At 32.4% G+C, this 19,798-nt stretch overlaps 3 protein-coding genes across 7 annotated transcripts; all 3 read right to left on the bottom strand.

The window, feature by feature from the left end:
- Positions 1–25: 25 nt before the first annotated feature.
- On the bottom strand, positions 26–2,120 carry LOC105422120 (putative SERF-like protein). Of its 3 annotated transcripts, none has more exons than XM_011631371.3 (3): positions 1,581–2,120; positions 714–825; positions 26–630 (listed from the first exon to the last, which is right to left on the bottom strand). In XM_011631371.3, the coding sequence occupies exons 1-3, from the start codon at positions 1,636–1,638 to the stop codon at positions 549–551; spliced, it is 252 nt and encodes an 83-aa protein (XP_011629673.2). In that variant the 5' UTR covers positions 1,639–2,120; the 3' UTR covers positions 26–548. The 3 variants fall into 3 exon arrangements, with proteins under 3 accessions (XP_011629673.2, XP_011629672.1, XP_011629671.1); XM_011631370.3 differs by having other exon boundaries at positions 1,975–2,117; XM_011631369.3 differs by lacking the exon at positions 1,581–2,120 and adding an exon at positions 1,131–1,535.
- A 381-nt stretch (positions 2,121–2,501) lies between these two features.
- Positions 2,502–7,071, bottom strand: LOC105422118 (Ribonucleoside diphosphate reductase large subunit). The gene is made up of 11 exons (XM_011631368.3): positions 6,865–7,071; positions 6,445–6,533; positions 6,025–6,202; positions 5,549–5,912; positions 5,179–5,474; positions 4,919–5,081; positions 4,412–4,800; positions 4,139–4,326; positions 3,759–4,067; positions 3,485–3,673; positions 2,502–3,329 (listed from the first exon to the last, which is right to left on the bottom strand). The coding sequence occupies exons 1-11, from the start codon at positions 6,971–6,973 to the stop codon at positions 3,054–3,056; spliced, it is 2,550 nt and encodes an 849-aa protein (XP_011629670.2). The 5' UTR covers positions 6,974–7,071; the 3' UTR covers positions 2,502–3,053.
- A 1,163-nt stretch (positions 7,072–8,234) lies between these two features.
- Positions 8,235–19,433, bottom strand: LOC105429340 (fatty acid synthase-like). Of its 3 annotated transcripts, XM_089075447.1 has the most exons (20): positions 19,241–19,433; positions 18,979–19,169; positions 18,049–18,299; positions 17,738–17,969; positions 17,117–17,535; positions 16,398–16,691; positions 16,102–16,306; positions 15,864–16,024; positions 15,258–15,575; positions 14,626–15,125; positions 14,218–14,525; positions 13,733–14,134; positions 12,570–13,588; positions 12,219–12,460; positions 11,400–12,093; positions 10,505–11,336; positions 9,779–10,245; positions 9,416–9,670; positions 8,998–9,246; positions 8,235–8,923 (listed from the first exon to the last, which is right to left on the bottom strand). In XM_089075447.1, exons 2-20 carry the CDS (start codon positions 19,142–19,144, stop codon positions 8,819–8,821), a joined length of 7,119 nt encoding a protein of 2,372 aa, XP_088931573.1. In that variant the 5' UTR covers positions 19,145–19,169; positions 19,241–19,433; the 3' UTR covers positions 8,235–8,818. The 3 variants fall into 3 exon arrangements, with proteins under 3 accessions (XP_088931573.1, XP_088931572.1, XP_088931574.1); XM_089075446.1 differs by having other exon boundaries at positions 18,979–19,433; XM_089075448.1 differs by lacking the exons at positions 18,979–19,169; positions 19,241–19,433 and having other exon boundaries at positions 17,738–17,965; positions 18,049–18,168.
- Positions 19,434–19,798: the final 365 nt, after the last annotated feature.

Raw genomic sequence — 19,798 nt, 5'->3', positions numbered from 1 at the left:
AGGATAATTTACAATTACGTCAGTGTTAAAATTTGAACAGTTTATTACGAGCGAGAGGGAACGATAGTAGTACATGCGTGTCTAGTGATCGTTCCCCTGTTATACATTTAATATATTACATAATATGTTAAATAAGCGAAAGCTTTGGGAATTTACAGATTTGAAATTAGTACTATAAATATATCGTATTATTTAATATTCTTATATCTAGAGAAATCAGTCAAACGTGTGTTTTCTTTGACTGAATATAGGTGTAGGTAACGTCAAGTTTTATACACACTGATTATAATTGTTTTTGTGAGCAATGTATAAATAACAAGATAATCGAGGCTAGGTCCTGAGGCATGTCATAACACCGACACACCCGTGTACGGCCGACAATGGAAAAATTCTCTAACATCAAAAACATGCTGATTCCTTTTTCTGTTCCGAGAAAGCGTTAAACAGCGTCTTGTATTCCTTACAATTGTAAATCTTTTTAGCATAGCCATTGGATAGCGATATAGCCGTTCGTTGTCGTAAAAATGTTATACGCTTTGTCCGTTGAATTATCTCGCTGCCTGTTTAGATTTATCTGCCTGTTCGCCTTGCTGTTTCTTCTGCTGTTTTTCTCTCATTCGTTCCGCGTCGCTGCAAGAAAAATTATTAAATCAAAAATTATTTCAATTTTTTTCAGATAGAAAAAAAAGAGACATTCTATTCTGAAGGCGTACCGTGCTTTACGTTGTTCCAAGGAAAGACCCTTATTACTTTCTTGTTCAGACGCTGCCTTCTTTACTGTTTTTTTCAAATTCTTGGCTCGTGCTAGTTCACGTTGATTTCCACCTGCAAAAAATTCCAGATTTTTTTTTAGAAAGTCTCCAAAATTTTAATACAATTTTTCGATCTGTATTTCCATCCTTATCCATTTGATTCGAACGAGACGTTTACAGAAAAAGCGCTATCTGCTCGCGCATGCGCACACGCATCAAGTCGAATCGCATCCCTTCGACTGCTACAATAAAATACTTATACAAAATACTTGTACAAAAAATTTAAAAAAAGAAAACGAATATGAAAAAAATGGTTCAATTCACGATCAGCTTCATTTAATTATTTCGATTATCCAATGATTCTTATTCGCGTCCCACCTCGTTCGAACATTGCCACTCGTACAAAATGGCGCCGATTAAAATGCGACGCGCATCTTCCACCATATTAACTCTCTCGCAATGGAAGATTGTCAAAATCGATGATTCCGTCACAGATCGGAAAAAAAAAAAAATCGTAGTAGAGGGCATGATTTTCGGTATGTATGGTGCGTTTGCGGTATGAAGGCGCGCCTCCATTGACGACGTCGCGCGCGTCATCGAGGTTAAAAAGGCGAAATTCTCTCGCGGACGGATAAACTATCGCGTAATCTCTTCGAAAACATCGAAGAGAGTAGACGTCGATTTTTTTCCATCTCCCATCTCTTAAAAATCCTCGATTATTCACGATCTCGCGAAGCCGTCGAGACTCGAGAAGTGGGCCAGGACGAGTTGCCCTTTGTTGTTTTCTTTCTTTATCGCGTGTTATCGTCATCATCCAAAAATATTGACCTTTCCTTCGAAAACAGCCTGCAGAACGAGTATATACTCGAGGATACTCGGAGCGCATCGTCTGCCGCGGCGGTGTGCTCCTTTCTTCCTCGACGTTTTCGCGACTCGGCGGGGACGTTCGTTCGCGCGTGCGACAAATCTCGGCGAGAGCACGCGGTCATCCTTATGATCGTTACGCGACGACCTTTATTCTCGACGTTAACGACAAACGGCAGCCGCCCGTAAAATTTTACGAGGCCAACTTTCTCGACTCTCCCGTCGTCGTCGTTGTCGTCGTCTCCCTCTCTCACTCTTTCTCTCTATCTCTCTTTTTCTCTTTCTCTCTCTCGTCGAGTTGTGGTCGCGACGCGATCAGAGGACGACCCGACTTCGGCGATGCCTCGGCTAAACTTACGGGTCATCTTTTTTTTTTTTTTTTCAGTTCTTGATCTCCGATAAGCAAGCACTTCGAAATTTGATCACCCGAAATCGGTGCGAAACGCACGGTACCAACCGCACCAACACGCACACGGGACTCCTGCGGACTAATTTCCAAACCAAAATAAATATAGTTCTGCGTCGTCTCCGTATCCCCTCCGTCCCACCCCACCCCCTTGCCGGCTGGCTTCTCCTTGCCCGTGGCGCAACGAATACAGGGATGCCACGTGTTCCTAGCTAGTGACATTTGATGCGTCGCCACTCGATCCGATTATCGCCCGTTCATGACGAGAGATCGTATATCAAGATTGAATTACTTTGCGTTTGCGGATCGATGAATAAAAATGTAAATTTTAAGAATCACTCCATAAAGTGATAATTTATTTTTGGCTTTAACTTTAATCTCAGTTTAATTTCAAAAATTAAATAAACAGCTCGTATAAAATAAATAATAAAATATAAATAAGGTGATGAATGAAGGTAAAAAATAAGTATCGTTCAAAATAATAAAAATAAAAATATTTTTTAAACATAGCAAGATGCACAAGTTAAATGATACAAAATTAAATTTAGAACTAAATTACATCTTAACTACAGAGTCTTCCTCAACAAAAATGATGTCAATAAACAAATATGAAATTTATAAAGTCTCATATATAATTTCAATTAATTTATCTTTTAGTTTTAAGAACTAGAAGAGAAGATACAGAGTAAATTAAATTAAAATTATAATTGATAACTGTTGATAGAAATAGACATTAGAGTCCCAAATTTGGAGATTTTAAAAATTTAAATTTATGAAAATTAACAAAATATCAGAAAAACATAATCGGCAAAGAGATCGCGCCATTTAAAATTGTCAAGATTTTATTTTTTTCTTATTTTTTATTTTTATTAATAGTTTATATTTAGGATATTGCCTTTAACAATTATCATAACAATTGTAAAAATTAAATTTAGAATATACACGCCAAAAACGTATTTCTTTTTGTATAATTTACAAAAATAAAAAACTTATGTATTTTCAATACAATAAAATTTAAAAATAGTAAACGCTCAAGAGCTACATGCTGTACATGCTTCTCCATTTTTACGCGAGCAAGCAAGCATCGTTTCCAAGTTTTTACTCGCTTGCTGAGTTAATTGATTTCGTTTTTCGTCATCGTTAACAACATCTTTAGTGGGTGACTGAATGGGGCTATCGGTAGGTGTGCTGACACTAGAAGGATTCGATACGGAATCGCGATTTTGTAATTTTGATTTGTCCACTGTAAATTGTATAGGATTTGCGGCTGGCTTTGTTCTCAAATAGTACATGCCAGTCTTTAGGCCCTGTAACAACAAAAACAAAAATATTTTTAAACGATGACTCGTACGATTTTGTACTGTATTCTTTACCTTGTGAAATTATTTTCAAAAATTTATTTGATTACACAAAATATAAAAAAATTTCGAATAAATAAAATAGTTATAGTTATATCACTTACACTTTTCCAACCGAAGAAATGCATCGAAGAAAGCTTTTCAGTCGTTGGAACTCCTATGTGAATATTCAAAGATTGCGATTGATCGATGAAAGCTCCCCGATCGGCCGCCATTTCAATAATTACTTTTTGTGGTATCTCCCATACGGTCTTATACAATACTTTCAGATCGTCAGGAATACGATCAATGTTCTGTAAAGTACATATACATGTACATTCTTTATAATTGTAATAAAACAATTTCATCAAAAAAATTAAAATATTTAAAAGTATTTACTTGAACAGATCCAAAATTCGCAAGTATTTCATTGTGCATGTCTTTATCCCATAAACCTCTGGCAGTTAAATCTCGTAGTAAATGCGGATTGATGATGACAAATTCTCCAGATAATACGCGCCTTATATAGATATTACTCGTATATGGTTCGATAGATTCGTTGTTCCCTAATATCTGTGCCGTCGAAGCCGTTGGCATTGGTGCTATTAAGAGCGAATTTCTTACGCCGTGCTTCGCGATCTTCGCCTTCAATTCATTCCAATTCCATAAAGCTGTCGGTTTGACATTCCACATATCGTATTGAAGAATCTGAGAAAAAAATTGATATATGATTGTAGTATGTAGATGGAACATTTCGCACTAAATCATTAAATACTTACACCTTTGCTGACTGGACTACCTTCATAGGTTTTGTAAGTGCCCTTTTCTGCAGCTAATTCGCAACTAGCTTCTAAGGCACCATAATAAAGCGTCTCAAAAATTTTTATGTTGAGTTCCTTCGCCTCTTTACTCTCGAATGGATATCGCATTAAAAGGAACGCGTCTGCCAAACCTTGTATCCCGATACCTGAAATATACAATTCTCGGTTTTATCATAGAATTGGAAAAAATTGATAGCAAAATCGATTAATAATTAAACGTCACAATCTTACCAATAGGCCTGTGTCTTTGATTAGATATCTTCGTCTCTTTGATGGGATAAAAATTAACATCGATGACTTTATCTAAATTACGGGTGACGATTTTTGCGACTGTTTTAAGTTTATCAAAATCGAAAGTTTTGGTATCTGCATTAACGAACATATTGACAGCGATAGAAGCCAAGTTGCATACAGCGACTTCTTCAGGACTGGAGTATTCGACAATTTCGGTGCATAAGTTGCTGCATTTGATCGTGCCTAGATGTTGATGATTCGATTTTCGATTACAATGATCTTTGTAAAGCATATAAGGTGTTCCAGTTTCTACTTGCGATCTTAGAATGGCAAGCCATACGGTTCTAGCTTCTACTTGCTTTCTAAAGCGACCTTCCTTTTCATATCTATAAAAATATTTGACAAATTATGTGATGTTTATTTAAGTTAGTTTTGTGAAAAACATTCAAGCTATAATGTAAGTAATTTTGTTAAATTAATAGATAAGCAGCTATTAGTATATACCTAGTATACAATTCTTTAAATTCGTCGCCCCAAACATCAGCCAAGCCAGGGGATTCAGACGGACACATTAAGCTCCACATCTCATCATTATACACACGTTCCATAAAAAGATCTGGTATCCAAAGACCATAAAATAGATCTCTAGCTCGCATGTTTCCATCTCCTATGAAAAAGCATATAACACAATGTGAATCAATGAGACAACTTTCTTCTTATTTATATTTTATAATAGAAAAGAATAAAGGAAAAAAAAAAAATACCAATATTCCTCTTAAGTTCTAAAAAATCCAAAATGTCAGCGTGCCATGGTTCTAAATAAACAGCAAATGCTCCTGGTCTTTTGTTTCCTCCTTGATCGACGTAAATAGCTATTTCATTATATAACTTTAAAACAGACACCAAACCATTAGTCGTATTCGTATACTCCGCATTTTTGGCACGAATGCAATGTATATTAAATCCTATTCCTCCAGCATATTTGCTAATGAGTGAGCATCTTTTTAACATGCCATAAATACCTTTTATGCTATCATCCTCAAGGGTTAAGAGGAAACAACTGCAAGAAAATTATTCTAATTAAGATAACGATGCAACAAAATTATCAGGTTAATTAAATTCTTTTGAAATTACCTGGACATCTGCTGATTGTTAGTACAGGCATTGAATAACGTTGGTGAAGCATGTGTAAAGTATCGTCCTGATAAAAAGTTATATGTTTCTATGGCTTTGTCAATATCATTCTCGTGAATACCGACAGCAACTCTCATCAACATATGCTGAGGTCTCTCCACAATTTTACCATTAATTTTCAGTAAATAGCTTCTTTCAAGTGTTTTAAAGCCGATATAGTTATAACTAAAGTCTCGATCATATATTATAGCAGAATCTAATTGCTCTGCGTTGTTCTTGATGATATTATAATAATATTCACTGATTATAGGAGTGTGTTGATTTGTGATGGAATTCTTGGCATAATACAAATCATGCATGACCTCTGTAAAGTGCAAAGAAGATCTATCTTTATAACCATCATTTTAATTTTAAATCTAATATTAATTAAAAACCTTATAATAAAAAATCAACTCAATTGTTAGTGTAAAATGTACCACTAAAGCTCTTTTTGGTCTCTTTGTGTAGGTTAGATACTGCAATTCTTGCAGCTAATATAGCATAATCAGGATGATTAGTTGCCATCGTAGCTGCAGTTTCAGCTGCAAGATTATCTAGTATAACTGTAGTTACTCCAGAATATAAACCACGTATCACTTGAGCCGCTACAGCAGACTGCAAATAACAAATAACAAATTTAAATGTTATACAAACTTTGATATCGCTCAATATATTTATTATCTTTTATTTAGGCATATAAGAATTTTTATATGAATCCCTCTAAAAAAAAATATAAATCTAACATACAACTCTATAAAACTTCTTTTTAAGTTACCACATAGGCATATTCTATTTATATTTCTATTTTTTGTATATCTTTACATTATTATGTTACAAAGTTATATAAAAATACTTACTGGATCCACATAATTCATATCTAAGTTGTAACATTGTTTAGCAATCCTCGAAGTGATTTTATCAAAGTGAACATCCTCCTTATGTCCATCTAATAAAAATAACGTTTAAATCAATTTCCTATTTTATTTTCAATATTTCTTATACTTGATATGTTATATACGTGTGTGTGTGTGTGTGTGTGTGTGTGTGTGTGTGTGTGTGTGTGTGTGTGTGTGTGTGTGTGTGTGAGACATACAATGTATTTATAATATTTACATATATTTTATGTCCGTAGTAATAACTTAATCGTCATTACGAGTTTTAATGATTTTGCGAGGTCTAACAATCACACCACATTGCACAAAAAGAATTGGAAAAAGATCGTACATTTGTAATCAACTCGAAACGCAAAAATATATTAATTTATATTATAAACTTACTGCGCTTAATTACGTGCATCTTTTCTCGCGCCCCCTTGTTTGGCATTTTTAAGGGCGAACGATTACCATTTACCATAGAAAGCTTTCCAAACTTCGTGGACAGATCCATGACGATCAAGCCTGGCAAACGCACCTTTCGCTATGCTTCGTACATCAACAATTTTAAGCGCGAAACGGAAGAACACATGCTCGGCATGCGCGTTGCAACTTGTCGACTCGAGCCAATAGCGAACGCACTCCACGAACAGCGCGGTTTCAGCCTCGGTTTCAAAAATCCTGACACAATGGCTGCGATCCACTTAACGCTCGCAACGTTCGCAGAGTCTTTGACTATGAGTTTATTTTCTATTCCCGCACTAGAGCTGCACTAGAACCGAACTGATCTGGTGCAAGCCAGAACTGATGAGTATAAGCCTGGATCCTCTCATGCGGACACCCAAATAGAACAAGAAATCATATAAAAGTTAAGATGATGCCAAAATGACCAAAAAAACGACCAAAAAAACTCATTTTTCGATCATGACGAAGAATTGATGAAATTATGATTGTGGAACTTATCATATTATTTTAAATATTTCATTAATGCAATAACATGCAATAATATTTAATGCATAATTATTAAACTATTGCATTTTATAGCGTAAATATTCTAGTATCAGAAAAGAGATTAGACTTATCTTATTCTTCTAATAATTTCTTGTTGTATATAAAACAGATATATATTCAAATAAGGTATTGATTAACTGAAAAAATTTATAATATAATTATGATTATCAATAATTAATAATATATTTATAATATAATTGTGATAGACATAATTGAAAAATTGTAAACTATACATATAGTGTATACATAAAACATTATTATGTGCAGATATACACAGATATATACAATATATAAAATATATAGATATTTAAAATAATATATTTCAAAATCATAATTTCATCAATTCTTCATCATGAGCAAAAAATGAGTTCTTGTCATCATTTTGACGTCATCTTGATTATTATATGATTTTTTGTTCTACTTGGGCATCGGAGCTTTGACACAGAACGCTAAGTGGTGAAAAATGATTGAATGGTGATTAAATATAAACTTTTAGTTGAAAACTAAAGTTTTTCTTATATGTAATTCCATTATAATATTTATTTTATAAAATTAATATTTTCTGTTACAATATTTTATTAATTGAAGGAAAGATTGGGGAGTAAAGCACTTACTTCCTCCCAATCTTTCCCTAAATTAAGAAAATATTGTAACACAACATATTAATTTTATAAAATAAATATTATAATAGAATTACACGTAACAAAAAAATTTCAAAGATTATATTTTTAATAAAGAAATCCGCATAATTCTAAAAAGCAGCATAATTGTAACACGTTTATTATATTGGTCAATGTTTATATTGGTCAAAAAGTTAATATTCATAATTGTCACAATCTTCGAAAATAATTCGTTTAACCTCTATAGACACTCAAAGATTCACACATCTTATCGAGTTACTCCTTACAAATCCAAAAGTATGAAAATAATAACACTTTTTTATTAAACGTATCTTTAAGAAAAAAACTTTCTGTTTATAAATCGGCTGTGATAACAACAATAACAGTAACACTAAAATTAATATTATATAATATAACTGTAAAATTACAAAGTACATAGGATGTGTACACATTATAAAAGTGAAAAAATATTTATTATCCAGAAAAATCTAAGATCAAAGCACAGGACATGATAAAAATGCTTTATGCTTTGATTTTGGATTTGTTGTATAGATAATAAATATTTTTTCAGCCTTATAATAAAAAATTGATTGTATTTGGAATTTTTACATACAATTAGACTAACACATTATTACTGTATTGCTGCTCTTATTCTTGTTATCACAGCAGATGTATAAAAAAATGTTCTCTTAAATTATGTTCTGTTAAATTATACATGAATTAAAATGTTAAATGTGCAGCTCTCCATTAATTGCAGCCGGTACTTTCTCATTTCTTAAAATCGTCAGGTGGCTCCCCTCGATATAATGTATTTCAACAACACCTTCAGTTATCTAAAATAATAATGTTTTATTAATACAAAATGTTCATTTGTCAAAAATAAATTAATGTAACTTTTCAGAATTACTTTATGCAAACCATAATCCCCTTCGATTGTTGTATGCGACATTGTAGCTTTTAATAATATTATAGAAGATTTAATACGAGGCAAGGTGGAAGGATCATATTGTCGAATGGCAGCTGAATATTTATAAACCGATGTACACAATATTCTTAAATTTGTAGGAGAAAGCGAAGTATTCATTCCTAAGAATTGTTTCGCGAAAGCATTATATCTCTCTTCCCAATTTTTACAATTTTTCAATTCCATTAAAATCTGTCAAATCACAGTCAATTTGTTTTATTCTTGTTATTAATAGACTTCATTTGGAAATAAAAAAGTAAGATATCGTTTTCACTAATCACATTTAGAAAACCAAAAATACGCAAAAAAATATATTGCAAGTAAACTTCAATATAAATTAAAATAAAGACATGCGAAATACCTCGTCGCTAATTCTTTCCGTATAAATTTCCAAAATATTAGACAAAACAACAGTTTGAAGATCTACTTCGTTTGAGTTTGATGTAAAATCTCTGTACATTGTTTGCACTTGTTCGGGAGTGCCATCAATGAGAACCAATCGACCCTTCAAATTCATAGCCTCCAATTTTCTCGTTAGTTCAATCGCAATAATAGATCCAAAAGAATATCCAGCTATTACAAAATCTCTTCCACCTCTCAATTTCGGTAATATATGCTACAAAATTTTTGAGTATTAAATGAAAATAAAGTTTCTAAACCTAAATAAATAAAAATATTTTGATATGAAAAACATACAAAATTATATGATAATACGTTTACTTACTTTTGCGAGACGATCTACCGTATCTGATATAACGTTTATGGCGTCGATATCGTTTGTGCTATAATGTAAAATCGTCGTCGAATAATTCATACTTGATGCCAAATGATTAAATACGGTTCCACATCCGTCGATGCCAGGTACAAGAAAAACTTGAGTGGCAGTATCTTCCCCTTTAGTTAAAAGACTAAAACAAGGCTCTGAAATGAAATCTTCATCTTTGACAATACCAACTAATAATTTTATAACGTTCGGCATTTCCACATCGATTATTTTGTTATCTTCTATAGTATCAGTCACTTTGGACAATTTATTGAGTTTTGCAAAAGTAAGATTTCGTAATTCCTGGGCAGTAAGAAAGATATCAAATTCTCGTTCAAGAGTTTGCTTGACTTCTACAGTCATCATGGAATCCATTCCGAGTTCCGCGAAAGATACATTTCGACCTACAACTTTTATGTCTTTCACGCCTACAGTAAAACAAAATTATTATAATTTATTATTATGAAACAGTTTAATAAAGTTATGAAACAGTTTATATAAAGCATTTATAATTCATATTAAAGCAATTTAATAAAATGATTTAGTAAAAATTAATTTAGTAAAAAATATAATAATTATCTACTCAATTATGTACTCGATATAATAATTTTATATATATATATATATATATATATATATATAAATAATTATATACGTAAAATGAATAAATTCGTATGCATAAGCTACCTAAAATATTGGCAACAGTTTCAACCAAATCGTTAAATCCGGAAAATCCGGTTTTCTTTTCAGCTACGACCATACTGCTCACAATTGGACGACTCTGAACTAAAAATTTATCAAGCTCATCGAGACAGCACGAGATCTTTTGCTGTAATGTACCACCGATAATCAGTTCTTTATTGTCCTCCTGCATGTCGGCAACTAGACCCACATCACCTATAGCACCCCACTGAATCGCCAATCCGGGTAATCCTTCCTGCACCCTTTTCTCGCATATTCTCTCCATAATGGAATTTGCCATGCCATAATTAGTCTGTCCAGCGTTTCCCCTACCACAGGAAACGGAAGAGAAGACCACGAAATGCCGCAATTTAGGGCAGATTTTTCTAGAGAGTTTATCCAATGTTTGCGTTGCCCAAGCCTTTGATCGGAAAGACTCCATAAAAGTTTCTGTGGTTTGATTTTTTAAAATGCCATCTTTTAGCACTACACCGAGATTGAATATCGCGTCTACTGGTGCTTGTCTTTCCACAGATTTTAAAAGATGTTGGCAATCTTTGGGGTCACTAACATCGATATTTTTGACGATTTGTACATTTACACCGTACGATTCCCATAATCTAACTTTCACGCGCTGGTAACCATTTTTTATTCCAGTTCGCGAGATGAGTACAATGTTCCTGGCGCCACGAAGTATCAACCAATCGGTTAACTCCAAACCAAATCCACCCAGACCTCCTATTATAATGTAACTTTTGTCTTTGACACAATAGTAACGGCGATATGCAACGACAGATTCACATGAAGATTTATCTTTCTCTTGAATGTTTATAATTATCTGTGGAATATTTAGATATTAAATTAGCACATTGTTACATGTAAAATGTTTTAAAAGGATTACCTTTCCCATATGTTGACCACTCGCCATGTACCTAAAAGCTGCTTCAATGTCCGATTTCGAAAAAATTGTTGCTCGAATTGGTTTGATGGCTCCATCCTCAAGACCATCAGCAATCATATTCGACAATAACGATTTACTTTTGTGTTTGCTAGTGAACATATTATCAAGTAGAACGCCATAAAAACTAATACCCTTCTGAAACAAGGACATGCTTAAACAATTATTAGAAACCATATCAAATTTGCCAATCTCCAGGAAGCGACCGTTTTGTGCTAAACAGCGAACAGATGCGATTAATTTTTCTTCTGCCAAGGAATTCAACACGATGTCAACTCCACGACCGTGCGTTTGTCGCATTATCATTTGTTCGAAACTGACGTCTCGAGAATTTCCGATGTGTTCATCGAGAATAGTCGGAAACAGCTCTTTAATGAAATCTCGTTTCTCGTGTGTGCCCACGGTAGTGAATATTTCGCATCCTTCATGAAGAGCGAGATGGATCGCCGCCTGTCCAATGCCACCAGTACCGGAGTGTATAAGTATTTTATCGCCCTTTTTCATTTTTCCAAGTATGTACAAAGCGTAGTAAACCGTGCTATAAACACACGGGACTGTCGCTGCCTCCTCAAATGTCCAAGCATCAGGTATTTTCCAACAGAAATCTTTATCTTTAGTAACGATATTTGCTAGACAACTATAACAAAAAACAAGTGTACTTTATTTTTAACTAAATGATATATATTAATTAAGAGATATTAGATATCAGCATAGCATGTAACACAGCATATAACTGAAAATCTTATCAGTTTATCAGTTTACTTGGTATCACGTAATCCCATTACACGTTGTCCGTCAATATCAAATCCTACATATTCCATTCCAAGAGGCATATGTGTGAAACGTTGTACTTGAAAATTCAATTGTTGTTGTAATTTTCCAGTGGCCAGCATTACGTCCTTAAAATTTAGAGATGAATAAATCACACGCACTAGATCCTCATGACGAGAGTCAATGACCTGATTGTTTTCTATCCAACAGAATGAACTTAGATCACCCTTGACCTACACAAAAAATTAAAATAAAACAATTAATAAAAATTACTTTAACAACAATAAAAATAATTTTTAATATGATTTATAATATGATATCATCATCTTTGCCACTACATACTGTCTGACAGATATGGGCGGATGGTACAAGTTCGGCTGCTGGCTGCGGTAATCGTAAATGTCTGTACGATCCCCAAGTTTTATTAGATCGTAATACGTTAATGGCCATATCTTTTTGTAATTGTTGTAGATAAAAAGAGTTTTGTAAGGAGAACTTAGGCGCTTTTTCATCTTGAATAAGCACACCTCTGACGAGCTCTCCACCCGGTTCTTTTCTCAAGCAATTGATAAAACCCAACAAACCGCACTCAAAATCATTTTCTCCTACAATTACAATTCTACTATTTCTGTCACGATTAATGTCATTGTTCACAAGCAACTTTAGATCTTCCAGCCAATTGAAATCATCATTATTTATGTAAACTGTAATCATTTTCCCTGTTTGAACTTTTTTTTTGAAAAGTACAATTGTTTCCTCATCGGTGCGCTTTTCTAGAATAACATTTAATTTATATTGCTGCAGATATTTGTCGTAGTCAATTACATTGCTCTTCTCGCGAGAGAGCAGATAACCATCTTCTCTCAGAAATGACAAATATCGTTGTAAAAATATTTTTTCTTTTGTTAAAAGATTAAAACCAGCAACTATTAAAGCTTTGTCGTCTACGGATGGCGTGTTTATGTCTCCGATTAAAATATTTGACGATAGATCTGTCGGATTAAAGCGATTCGCAGATGTTAATAAATTGATATTTGCTTGTATCAAGGGCATATCACCAAAAGCCTCAAGCAACAACGAAGATGAGAGATCGTTTACTGCAACATTATCGATGTCTTCTACCAGCTCGATAGTTTTTACTTTCATAATTTGATGATCTTCTAGTGCAAGTTGTGCGATTAGTCGTATCACTTCGTTTAAAGAAATCCTAGCATAATCATGGTGAGCTACAAATACGTGCTCTTCCAGAACAGCATCTTCGGCCTGTTTGCGACGAGAGACTTGGGTAGCTTGAAGACCTCGAATCTCTACACCTCCGGCTATAATTGTATCCATCTCTCTATATACTCGTATCGGCAATTCTGTAATAACAGATTTATAAATAATATATGCTATTTTTTTTTTAAATTTTTACTTAGGCTATATATATAAAATTGTCCTGTGCAAAATTGATAACTACTCATAAGAATAAAATAGTTTTTTTTTAATAATTAAGTGATATTTACGTTTTTCTTCTTCCGTTACCATTTCCTGTAGCTTGCTTGTGTGAAGTACAGGATTAATTATTAATTTTTGAATGCTCGTCGGAACATATAAGTCCCTAGTGTCGTATCCAATAATCTTCATTTGTAGCATGGTATCCATGAATGTTACCCAATTGCCTGTCCAAGCAATATGTCCTTTAGTGCCCGAAATGGACGCCGTTTTTAATCCACGGAATCCGCCACTATATTGATAACCGCGTAGTTTTAACTCCTTGTAGATATCTCGAGCAGTCAAATATTCTACTTCGTCGTTATTTTCCTGTAATAAATCCGTAGGAGTCATATCCTGTTCGGGATTCAATGTCTCGTACGCTGTACCTGTTACTACAACGCTATCTTCCTCGGTTACTTCAAACTTCCCGTCTATAATATTTTATATAAAAATATACAATTAAACACATTTTGTGATCATGTTTGAGTCAGTTTTAAATTATTTGCATATGTACCTTTATAAATCGAAATTATCAATTTGACGACTTTATCTTTCGACAAATGTACAGCACGAATAAAGCTTACATCGTGAAATATTATTGGTATAGTTGCGTACATTTGCCCTTTTATCATTCCGATAGTTTGCCAAACAAGTGCAAGATAACCCGTAGCAGGTAATAAATTCCTTCCGTCGATTACATGATCTGTCATGTAATCGTAGTCTTGATCGTTCATCGCAATTTCAACGTACCTTTTTCTAGTACCTTTCATAATTTCCCGTATTCCATAAGTCGGTACAAACCAGTTTCCTTCATGATTCCATCTTTTATGATATTAAAACGTTTGTATATTATACAATAATGCCAATTTTTATATTTATGCTACTTACATAGTTCCTAGATCATAGTTGGAATAACATATACCTGATTGATGGTGAGATCATAGGAGTTCCCCTACTAACTGGAAATTCCACTGGGGGATACAAATTAGCTACTTGTGGCTGTAAGCCACAGTTGTAGAGCTTTCCAATTCCTCGAAGAATTATATCTGTACTTTGTTCACCGCGTTCTGTTAATGTGACAGTTGTTGTTGTTGGATGCAATGACTCATTTAAAATATTCTGCAAAACACCGTCAGGTGCGATTTCGATAATCACAGCGTTATTTTGAATTAGATTCATCGTTTGTTTAAAGAGAACAGTATTTATTATGCTATTGGTGTGATATTCCGCCGACGATAACTTTGATGCTGAAGTGTACCACTTGGATCGAGGTACAGATGTACTGATCCATTTTGAGCTTCTTTCTTTTGGCTGTGATATTATCACATTCAATTTAAGCAAAATTTGATTTTTTACAGAAGAAATGGAATAACTGTGGTACGGTATGTTACAATAGATTTCCTTCACGTAAATATCGTTATCCTAAGAATATAAAAAAGTAATTGTCTATGTGAGATAAAAAAATTCAATATTTCAAATATATATTTATAAGAAGAATTTGACATTGTCATTCTGTCTATTTATTGACTTATTGTAATAATTAATTTATTTTACCCGCAGTTTTGTCATAAACTCTTGAAGGGATTTGGTAGGCCCACTCACTACGTTATTATATTGATTATTGCAGCATATTATTTCAATATCCGTCGGACATATATTTTTGAGACAATCGTAGTCAAAATTGATAATTGCCATTGAGCTACGAATTATTTCTTTATCTGTACATGCCACACCAATAAAGTAGGCTGATAGTATAGTTTGTTCCATGGTGAGACATTTATCCGCGTACGCGCAACCAAGTTCACCAGCAGAATGACCAATTACGTAATCCGCAATAATTCCTATAGATGTCAAGAGATCTACTAAACCAATCTGCAAATATTTTCAAAGATAATTTTAAGATTGTATTTATTTACGTATATTAATTTTTACGTAATTTAATTTAAGTGTTATTTAAATTACTGTTTTTGAATTGTTTTATAGTTATATGAGAAAAATGTACTCTAGAGAAGCTAAGATTATTATTATTAATATACTAGGATAGATCGACATAAAACCATTAATTTTATTTACCTTTATTTTTTTATATATTTTGGATGAATTATTTTTAAATACATTTGTTTTTTTTCAAAAGTAGCTTAAAAAAATATTATACTTTACCTGAACGGCTACGATTCCAACAAGCGCGTGTAATTCATCTTCGTATACTTTCTCATCTGTATTTGTCAAAATGTCTGTTACATTTATATTATACGGTTTCAAAATAGCATCGCACATTTGTATTGTATTTGCAAAGACGTGAAATTTCAATAAATTTCGACCTGATAAAAGTTTAATATAAAAAAATTTTGTTATTAAATCATTTTATCATAAATAAGATATTTATATTTATATGTACCCATTCCTGGCGATTGCGAGCCTAAAGAAGAAAATATGAACCAAACAGGTCTTTTCGTATTACTATAATTTTGAATTTCCCTTATCGATTTTTCTTGAAAAGTATTTAATATCGCATATCCTCTCCATGAATGACCATCTATATCGTCTGCATAGACGTCGTGTAGTAAACGAATATATTCTACATCTATTTGAGAATTAATAATCTGCAATTAAAAATTTTCTTAAAGTGACTGATTACGATGAAATTTTATTCATAATTATCGAAAATTAAATAAAATTGAAATATCTACTAACGTCGTTTAAAAATAATTGTATTGATTTTTCACTACTTCCGGATAATATTACGAGTCTTGGCAAATCGTCATTTGGTGCTCCGTTATTACTTTTTTGTTTCTCATTCCACTTTAATAACATATGAGCGTTAGATCCTCCAAAACCGAAAGAACTGATACCTATATAACCATTTTTAAGCGGCATTGCTTCTTGGACAACGCAAACAGTACCATTTATCAAGGCATCTATATCCTTCCGCGGTGATGTATAATTGATATTTGGTGGAACAAAACCGGTTTCCATTGCTATTATCACCTTTCAAAATCAGTAACCGTTTTAACATTTATGCTTTGATTAATTTATTAGACGTGATTGATTAATGATGTATTAAATAATTAATTCTTCATATGTGACATTGATGTATTAAATATATAATAATAGATATATTAATTTATTACTACTCTAATAATAGATATACTAGTTTACTACTACTAATACTATTGTATTAGTTTTAGCGGAAAAAAAGCGAAAAAAAAATTTAATTGAAGTTTTTCAAATTCTCTCTCTCTCTCTTTCTCTCTCTCGCTCTCTCGCTCTCTCGCTCTCTCACTCTGTGTGTGTGTGTGTGTGTGTGTGTGTGTGTGGGGGGGGGGGGGGTAGAGATGTGTCTAGAGATATATGTGTGTAGATGAGATATGTATGTATGTATGTTTGTATAAAAATAGTATTAAATTTTGAACCTTAGCAATTTGAGAAAAACCACTGGCAGCTTCAGCATGACCAACATTGGATTTTACGGAGCCGATCATTAACGGATTTTCTCTATTTTTACATAAAGCATTATTTATGGCATTGACTTCCACAGGATCACCAGCTTTGGTAGCGGTTCCATGTGCTTCCATATAATCTAAACAAGATGTCGGTATTCCGCATTCGTTATAAAATTCCCTTAATAACATACTTTGTACAAGTGCCGAAGGAAATGTTATTCCTTCTTCTTTATAACCATCGCTGTTTATTTTAATGTGCGGACATGTAGCATAAATTCTTTTCGCATTCTTCGCCTTTTGGAGGTATAACGCAGCCACTGTTTCGCTACGTGAATAACCATTTGCGGCACTATCAAAAGGTCTGCAGGAACCATCAGGTGACAAAACACCTGAAGTTATACATGATGCATATTTTAAGAATTAGTAGAGTATATATATCTTATTAATAAAAATATATAATATTCAAGTGCAGCAGAATTTTATAATGATCATCTTTATTGAAAATTACAACAAATTTTGCCTCTTTTTAATAGATGGAAAAAATTTTAATTTTATTCTTAATATATTATAAATTAATTTATTTTTTAATACCAAGCCGTGAGAACTGAAAATTCACTGATGGATGTAAGCATAAAGATGTAGCCCCAATTATCGCATCTTCGCATTTGCCTGACATGATACAATGATAACCAAGAGCTACGGCGTGAATTGCAGAGCTACATGCAGAATCCATCGTGTAAGATGGCCCTTTCAGGTTCAGAAAATACGAAATCATGTTTGCTATTGTGGCTCTGCTACATCCAATAATATTTATGCCGCCTATCTAATTATAAAATGTCATTGCTTATAATTTTTGCAGTCAAGAAATTAATTACTGTGTATTTATCAATAATGTTCTCTACCTGAAAATCCTCATATAGAAGTTTCGCTTGTGATTCATTATAAGCTAATCCTACTATTACTGCAGTATTTTTTCCTCGTAATTGCTTCGGATTAATTCCCGCATCGATAACTGCTTCATAAGAATGTTCCAGTAACATTCTCAACATTGGATCACATGCGTGTGCTTGCTCAACAGAAAATCCGAAGAAATCCGCATCAAATTTTCCCAGATTGTTGATTGTTCCCATACGCTTTGGTACGTCTTCATACTCTAAAAAGATAAAATTTGATATAAAATGTTACGCTTTTTGTTTATTTGTTTCAATAAAATTTTGTACTTCAACAAAATATATCCCTATGATGACTGCAGTATTTATTCCTTGTAACATTTTAATTAGTTTTTATTTATTATGGATTTGCTTAATATAGCATATATATTAAGTTCATTTAAATAAAAATGTGAGAAGTGATCCTTTACACAAATTCAAGATGAAAACTTCATATGTCTGAAACGGCTTAATTTCAAAGATACAGATGTCCAAGTTAAAAAAAAGTTTTGTTTTCCCAAAAATTTTGGTATCTTGTGATCATATAAAGTTTCGTTTTGAATTTGTGTGAGGGATCATCCCATAAATTCTTTTAGCATATTTAAGATTTATCCTAATATAATATAATATTTTTATGATTGTGATGTTATTATGATGAATTATTACGATTGTATTATAATTATTTTAAAAGCTATAAATTATATAGCTTTTGAAATAATATTCCATGGATCTACTTTATCTATGAATTAAATATAATTAATACATGAATTACGACAAATGAAAACAAAATAGCTATAAAAGAAACAATAAGTATGTAGAATGCTGATAATCAAATAAAAATGCTCATATATTTTGCTCATTTGTCGATCTTCTAATAACATAATTATTATACGAATTAATCACCTATTTCCCAACGACCATGATCCGCTCTAACGAGATCAACTTTATTGAAAAGATTTTCTCGTAACTGATTTATGTTGTCTGAATCTGGAAATCTACCGGCAATGCCAGAAATAACGATTTCATCTCCCGACTCAGCACACGGTTTATGTGTTTCCTTTATATCCATGATTTCAACTATTTTGTTAGATAATCTGTAAAAGTATTATGTATACTTTATACAATAATTTTACTTTTACGTAACACAAATTGAAAACACACTGACAAATTTGTTTTTTATTCTACTGCTGCTATATTCTAATTGTAAATGTTAAACGTTGTATTAGCCATTCTAGCTCAAAGTTATTCCTTATATAAGCATCAATATTGCATTGCAAACTTTTATGACTTTTAAAATTATCATTAATGTTCTACTTGTCGTATTTTTGAATTTTAACTTTTACTTCATTTGTAATTCAGAGTTTCCGTTACAAAAGTAAAGGCAAGGAAAACAGAAAAACAATCAGAAAGATAGAGCATATTTAAACTAAACATTTTTATATCTAATTTATAACATATTTTGAAGTTATATATAAATATGAAGTTATATATATATATATATATATATATATATTATATATTTTTATATATAACTTCAAAATAGATTATAAATTATAAATAAAAATATATATTATCATATTTTTTATTAAAATATTTAGTACTATAAAGTTAGTAGTTTAGTACTATACTAAAAAATTTATATAAAAAGATGAAATTAGTCACAAATAGTTTCAAGATACATTACTTATATAAATGATATACATTTTTTCGCAAAATTTATTAG

This window comes from Pogonomyrmex barbatus, unplaced genomic scaffold, assembly GCF_055798465.1.
Source record: "Pogonomyrmex barbatus isolate J1 unplaced genomic scaffold, ASM5579846v1 scaffold19, whole genome shotgun sequence".
Taxonomy (NCBI): domain Eukaryota; kingdom Metazoa; phylum Arthropoda; class Insecta; order Hymenoptera; family Formicidae; genus Pogonomyrmex; species Pogonomyrmex barbatus.
The sequence above is the reverse complement of the archived record's forward strand: the minus strand, read 5'-3'. Positions and strand labels throughout refer to the sequence as shown.